Source organism: Vigna umbellata, chromosome 1 (assembly GCF_029865625.1).
Source record: "Vigna umbellata cultivar VRB3 chromosome 1, Vumbellata_1.0, whole genome shotgun sequence".
NCBI lineage: Eukaryota > Viridiplantae > Streptophyta > Magnoliopsida > Fabales > Fabaceae > Vigna > Vigna umbellata.
Window position 1 is genome coordinate 92,320,599 of NC_142165.1, and position 7,762 is coordinate 92,328,360.

Consider the following 7,762-nt stretch of genomic DNA (forward strand, 5'->3'; position numbering starts at 1 on the left):
AGTATTAATTGAAGTGTAGGAGTAAGATTGATCATCAAAATACAACTATATATATATATATATATATATATACACGCAAATAGAAACTGTCCAAAGGTTGAACTGGCATTAGGGCACTGTGTAGAATTAAAGTTTAAACTTTTGACCCATGATTTAGTATAATTTATTTTCTTTTTACTTTTAAAGCAATTTGATTAGGATAATAATTTGGTGGTGAATGAGAACGATTTTAGACCGTCAATAAATTAAAATTTATTTATCTATCTGCTGTAAAACTAATGATGACGATGATGATGTGTGCGCGCGTGGGTTTTTTATTGATGGTAAAACGTAATACGTCACCGTCTCGTCTGGTGGCGCGGCAGTGGTTGAGGTGTAACTTTCGGGATTGGCGCGTGGTAGTATTACTTTGGTGACTGAGTCGATTGGATAGGCTAAAGTTTGAAGGTCTGACGCAGAAGAAAGGATGGTTTTAATGGCACTTCATAAATGACACGGACAACGAAATTCACCTTTCAAATTTTGAAAACTTACAGACATAAAGGATAGAGAGAGGTTAGATGGATATTAAGACTCAACTTAGAGACCGTTAGGATTATCGACTTTAAATAAAAATTAATAAGTCAAATATAACTGGTCTTTACACAAATAAAGTTGAGAATATTTAATTTAAATATTGAAGTGAGAAAATTACTCTAAAACATAATTAAATTCTTACTAATTTAGTTTTATTTGATGTTATTGTTTTAAAAATGTTTTACGTTCAAATTTGAGTTATCATTTTTCATAAATGTCATTAGATGTAGTTTGGGAAATGTACTTTTTTTAATGACATTAACAAAATTAAATTAGCTTAACTAACTTTCCTGTAATTAGTATAAATTAAGTATTTTTATTTATACATATGTATGAAGGTAATAATGGATAAATAACATATGTTATTCCTTTAATAATATTTATAGTAATTCGTTATCCTAATAAAATGGTGATTCATTTAATTAATGGTGAAAAGTTATCTTGATTATTTTTTCAAAACTACCTATATCGTTAGTTTTCCTTACTCTTTTTGGTACAATATCTCACTTGAATAATATAAACATTATAGATTGGATCTTATGAAGAAATAAAACATGAACTCTAACTTAAGTCATATGCACAAACAGACAAGTAATTATTTTACAAAATTAAATATCATTTTTAATTTTTCTATAGTCTTTGCTATCCACAATTAAGATTGTTAAGAATATAAATAAAATATAATCTATAGTTAAAACATAAAATAATACTCTCTTTTTAATTTGTTTAATATTTTATTTTTTTTTATCTGTCTCTTTGATATTTCAGTAACACATTTCTGTATTTTTTTTATTTAAATCTTTATTTTTGCAATAATTTTTAAAAATTTACATGTATATTTATTATGGTATATTTTTGGTCGTGTTTTTAAGTATTTATTTAAAAAAGTCTAAACTAGTCAAACTATTTTTTTTCATAGAGATTTCATCCGGATCAAAATAAGAAGGATTTCAGAACCTTTAAAAGAAAAAAAAATTATTAGCATATTCGTTGAGTCATTTTAACAAAGTTACGATTTTTACTTCATTAATTATTGAGTAAGGACTGAAAATTTTGATACAACTTCATTGGTTCTTCATTTTAACCATTAAAATTGTCAATTAGATGGATGTAGTTAAAGAAATTAGTTTGGCACTCACTTTATTTTAGATTTATTTTTCTGTAATTTTATTTTTTTTATATTTGATAATATCATTGCTTTGATACATTGACTTATTATAGATACTTTAAAAATAATAATAGTATTCTATTTTGTAATTATTACTATATTATTGTTGCTCATTCCTTATTTTTGAAAGTTTGAAAATAATTATTTTTCTGATATTTTTTATTGTTGTGTTATAGTTTTCCATTACATATTAATAGAGAAATAGATAAAATAGGAAAGTGTGCATTAGAATAAATAAAGCTTATCAGTGTGGTTGGCATAAATAACTTTAGAAGACATCTATTATCTGAAACAACTTATTTTCCTTTTGCGCAACATTTATTATGAGAAGTGATGATTTTGATATCTAAGATATATTTAATAAAAAAACGCTAAATGAAGCAAAAATCTGTTACATTTAATTTGTCGAAAACGTTGCATACTTGATTTAATAAAATTATGGTTATTATATGAGGAAGAATTGAAAGAATTTATGGGATGATTGACTGGTCGCAGTTAAACTCTTAAAGAAATGAATAAGCAGCTCAGAAGACACCAAATATGCGGTAAACTCAGAATTAATAAACGATACACGAGGCATGAGCACAAATTCTGATTCTGTTGCTATGCTGCTACTGCGGACTACAGACAGCAAACTTCAAAATGACAGAATTCTGATGGATAGTGGACAGCATATCCTTGCCTGTCACAGCTAGAAATGTTATAATTATAATTAATCGGAAAAAAAATCCTAATTATAACTTAACAGCTTAAACCTTAAGACAGACTGTTCTAAAGTCAGCCTCAAAAATGCAGTTAGCATTTTAGAATCGATCCCTAACCACTACTTTGAACAGGCAACATGCAAAATATGCAGCTTCTGCACTGTTAATTCCAAGTCACAACTTCACTGATGAGTTTGGCCAGCCCATAGCGGATGATGGTACATGGGCATATTATGCATGGGCTGACTAGTATTGTTGTAGAGTCCAGGTCCAGGTCCAGGTCCAGGCCCAGACCCAGGCCCTCTACAAAAAGGAGTGTGGTCATGTTCCTCAGAGGACTCAGTTGAAGGCCCTTGTGAAGTAGGACTAGTTGGAGTCATGGGTGCACCAAATGTTAGCATTTGGGGTGGTGGTGCAGAAGAAGGCCCAGATTTGAGGACATTCGAGTTCGCCTTTTTTCCATCCACAATAAAGCTACCAACTATGACCTATCAATGAAAAAAGTCACATGAATAAAGCATCAAAGTTTTGTACATAATAATGATGAAGGAATTATATATACAATAATAAAAATCCACATAAACTTTAACCCATTAGAGAGCGATACCTGTACAGTTGATGCCGCAGTTAGCGTTCCAGCAACTCCGCCACCCAAAACACGTCCATCGGACCCTGCAAGGGTTACATTCAAAGTGCATGTTCTGCTACGTTCACTGTTACTTTCAGATTGTTGCATGGCACCTGATAATGATATAATCTCAAATCGGCCCTGCAATGTAAATTGACATGACGTAAAGTTAACTAATAAGATCAAGCTCAACCTCACTCCCTCCAGAGCCCTACTAAGGGAAGGGGCAAAAAAAGATATAGAAGCGATGATTAAGCTCCTAATTATTTGATCAAAAAGATGAACCAACTCTCCCAAAGCCTTAACCTTTCCGCTCTCACACTTCTAGACAAAAGTTAGGTTTACTTAAGTATTCTTCTGGTCCTATAGTTTCAAAATTAAAATCTCGTACTCAAATCATCCCTTTTAGTCTTCGTCATAGGAAATAAAACAGATTAAAATGATAGATGTAAAGATTAAAAAGGACTAAAATTATGCCAAGGGAAGTATAAAAGATTAAAAATAGTTTGTAAAACCAAAACGGAATGATTTTAGATAAAGGGACCAAAATGAAAAGTTTTTATAAATATTGGAATTAAACGAATTAAACATAAATGCTAAATTTCAATATTATTCCGGAACTTTTCTTATGGCAAATACAACCAATAAACAAGTATCACAACAATTCCTGTAGATGGTCCCTTTGATTTCTTATCGACCAAGGATGCTGTAGTTGTTAAAACAAGAGATGGGAAATTCTTAATGTCAATTTAAAAGCATTATCAACTTAAAACCAAACACACATTTAGTTATGGGATATGGGACGGCAAGAAATGGAAATAAAAGAGTATATGCACTGAAAGACAAACTTTAAACGCAACAAATATAAGCACCTCCAATTCTGTTTGAACTTTCCGGAACGGCCAAATTACCTTGATGGTATCCTCATTGCACTATGGCATGCTCGTTATGATTCAGTTCCATCCACAACTATGGAAACAGAACTTCCGAGGCACCTTTTCCCAAATCAAATTAGGCTTTCAAAAATATTTTAAATAATAGGCAACTATTTCATAATGTACACTTGTAAACTGTATTCATCTAATAAATCAGGTATCCTTAAAACCTTTATATACCATTGTGCATATATAGTTAGACGATGATGATCTAACACCCTCCTTTCAGTTAAGAACCCTTAAATTACCTCAAAGATCAACAGTACTGAAATTATTCCCAAAAGATTATTCATACATTTGAAGAAAGGACAAAACAATAATCATTGCAAAGACTTCTTTCAAAATGGGTAGGTTATAAGTACAAAAGCACCAATTCCATGCCACATGCATCTATCAAACTATTTTCAAATTATTTTAAAGTATTTACCCGTCCAACCTCACATTTGTAGCAGAATCCAAAATATTTAGGCAATAGGCCCTAGAATGCAAATTCAGTTGGCCTACCTGTCAATGACTCAACAATGATTCCAAAATTGGATTTACTTAAAAGGTTACATTTATCATTTCTAAATTCATTGTCTAATAACTCTACTAGACCATAGAAGTAGTTGCTTGGAAAATTGTTAATAATGATAACAGTACATGCTAGAAAACAAATTATATCAAATACATATGAAATAAATAAACCATTTCCAGCTGCCATCTCAGAAAGTACAGTTTTCGTGTTCCAATAGCGAAAGAAACAAAGGAAAAAAAAAAAGCACAGCACTCCAAATAATTAAGTGATTGTGTTATATCTCATTCTCTAGAATATAGTTATGTATGCAATTGTAAGTATGGAAAATTGTCATCACATTCATTCAGTTTATGTTCTCATTGCTATGAATGTTAATCAAACACACATTACCAGATCATTTCCAACATAGTATAGATAAAGTTTAATATAATGTACAACTAGATTCCAAATGGATATAAAAGTACCTCGTATGTTGCCGTACCACCAGATAGTGCAGGTTGTCTAAGGGTAACATTACAGATTGCACCAATAGCGGAGAGAATACAAACTGTCCGAGGCCCTTGCTGAGAAAAGGACATAATTTTTGCCGTGATGTCCTACAAACAGAAGCATGCCAGTGAGAAGGATTTGTAACCATATAACCCAAACCAACCCTGTCAATAGAAACTTTAAAAGAATTATTTAGAACCTCCAAAATATTCATATAACTTTACGCACACCAACTATGACGGTTCCACAATAAAACAGTGGCTCACTAAAGAAATCCAAGTCTGCTTCAGTTCAAAGGTAACAAGAGAAGGTTGACAATAAATACTGGCAAAGCATTCTCTGCAACAACACTCTATTCCAGTATTAGCTGAAAATTATTGAAAATAGACAATTTTGGTGAGTCTTACTTCTCATTTAATAATTCTTTCATCTCGTGATTTTGCAGTTTGTAAGTGTTAGAAAATGTGATACTAACTATCTTTATAAAGAGAAAGGTAAGTTAATGCTATAATTACCCCTTTCCTCTTTTAGTGGGACAATATATACAATGTAAATGGTGAAAAACAGGAAACTACGACAAATAAATACACCTCATAAATTCTGAAGTTAATTAAACGAGATGGAAAAAAATCATTCACACACCACATCAAAGACAAGAGAATCGTTGAACTCAAATACAACAGCACTGAATGAGCAACTGACATCAAGTTCCCATGCAACAAAGGCAAGCTTTTTTAGCCACAGAAAACTAAAACAAACATATATTTAAAAAAAAAAATGCCTAGATGAAGGTCTCATTTCACACCCAATTTGAGAATTATGTGTATGCAGTACGACTAGTTCCACAATGTTGTTTCCCCACCAGAAAGGTTAAGAACCTCTCAGATTACCTCAGAGCAATAGCACAGAAATCATTCAACCCAAAAATACAAATACATTAAAAAAAATAACAAAACAATAATCACTGCAATGCTGTCTCCCAAAATAGATAGGTCACAGTCAAAAGCAGTTACCCCACGTCACAGTTTAAAACTTTCTGTTCTCATTATTAATAGAGCCTCCACCTTTCCATAACCATAGCAACGCGGTTTATTAGTCCAAAACTTCAAACTTTCAAAACTAAGGTTTTTAACCCTTGCCAAAAAAAGAAATAGTATTAACACACAATTATGAGTTAAATTTCTAACGTATACTCAGCAAAAAAAATTACACACTAAAAAACCATGCTTAGTTTAATTTTTAAATAATTATCGTAAAAGAAAGTAAACCTCTCATATAATTTATTTGTGATTGGACAACTGTGTAAAAAAGATAGTTTAATTTGTCCATAATCACTCATGCTGGGGTGCAAGAAAAGTTCCAGTTGAGTGAAGTGTGAAAACTCTCCCATGTCCAACCAAGAACACAATGCATCAAAACCAAAGGCTAATCCACAAAAATCACCAACAAACAAATGCAAGAGCCCCATAACACAAAAAAGCAAAGGAGTACACTGCATTGCATTTCAGGAAAGTCTAGTTCTTATTTAGCATTACCTCGCCAGACTCCACCAAGATCACGTGGGGAGTGAATCCAACCCCACCAGCTCCTTCACATCAACACAAAAAAGAACCATCACAATCATTTCCATTCAAACAAAAAAACCAAACACAAAAACAACAAGAACTACCGAGAGCATCCAGCTGTTTCTTCCCAGACCCGGGAGGCCTTCCTCGGTGTTTCTTCGCCGGAGCATCGGCGGAGGCAGTACCGGCCGACTCGCCACCTATTCCGCCGCCGGAAGCGGCGGCGGAGGAAGGTGGAGGAGGAGAAGCATGGGTAGGAGCGAGGCCGAGGGCAATGTTACCGTCCGGCGAGTACTTCCGGGGACGACCGCGCTTCTTCTTGGCGAGCGAGCATGGCTTCATCGGCGAGGAGGAGCCGTCGTAAGCGGCTGCGGGGGAGACAGGGAAAGGCTCCGACACTGGCGGAGGATGTTGTTGCGGCGGCGGCACGACGCCGAAGGGAAATCGCGCGGTGGCGGGCGCCATCATGACGGCACCGGACGAATTAGGGCCGATGTTGGGGGGGGCATATGAGGTGGGGCCCCCCATGATGGAGGGCGGCTGTGGTCGGGGCGGTTCGCGAGCGTCCATTGCGGCGGATCAAGCAGCGAATGGGCTTGAAGTTGAATGCCCCTCTCTCTCAAGTCTCTGCAGCGATCGATGGATGGAATTGAGTGATTGATGAGACGAGAGAGAAAGAGAAACGTTTCACTGTGTCTGTGTGTGCAAGAGAGTGTTGTGAGTGGGGATTCAGAGACCGAGGAACAAAAAGCGCACCTGACTATGATACGGAAAGAGTGAGATAATGAAACTAGAATTGAAGGAAAAGGGGGGAAAGTGTGTAGAGAGGTAAAGATAATTTTATGGTGTACTTACTATTATTTATTTATGTTACTTCGGTATACGTACATAAATAACTTCACCTTTCTAAAACTAGCATACAGTAAGAATGAATGATCTCCTCCAATAACTGCTTACTTATATTAAAACCTCTTTTCTCCTTATTATAAACTGCTTTTAATTATTTTATATCATTTATTAGTATGTATTACTTCCATAATTTAATCACATTAAATATTTCATTATTTCTCTTATTCCTTTTAAATATTTATATATTTTGTTCTTTTTAATAATTTATTTTTTTGAGCTTCCTCTATTTACTCTTAAGCTGAATTTATTCTTAACATCTATTCTTTTATAT

At 33.9% G+C, this 7,762-nt stretch overlaps 1 protein-coding gene across 1 annotated transcript; it reads right to left on the reverse strand.

Moving 5' to 3' along the window:
* Window positions 1–2,285: 2,285 nt before the first annotated feature.
* Window positions 2,286–7,405, reverse strand: LOC124836351 (AT-hook motif nuclear-localized protein 8-like). Its single transcript, XM_047311502.2, has 5 exons — window positions 6,687–7,405; window positions 6,553–6,605; window positions 4,993–5,124; window positions 3,056–3,217; window positions 2,286–2,936 (listed from the first exon to the last, which is right to left on the reverse strand). Exons 1-5 carry the CDS (start codon window positions 7,150–7,152, stop codon window positions 2,631–2,633), a joined length of 1,119 nt encoding a protein of 372 aa, XP_047167458.1. The 5' UTR covers window positions 7,153–7,405; the 3' UTR covers window positions 2,286–2,630.
* Window positions 7,406–7,762: the final 357 nt, after the last annotated feature.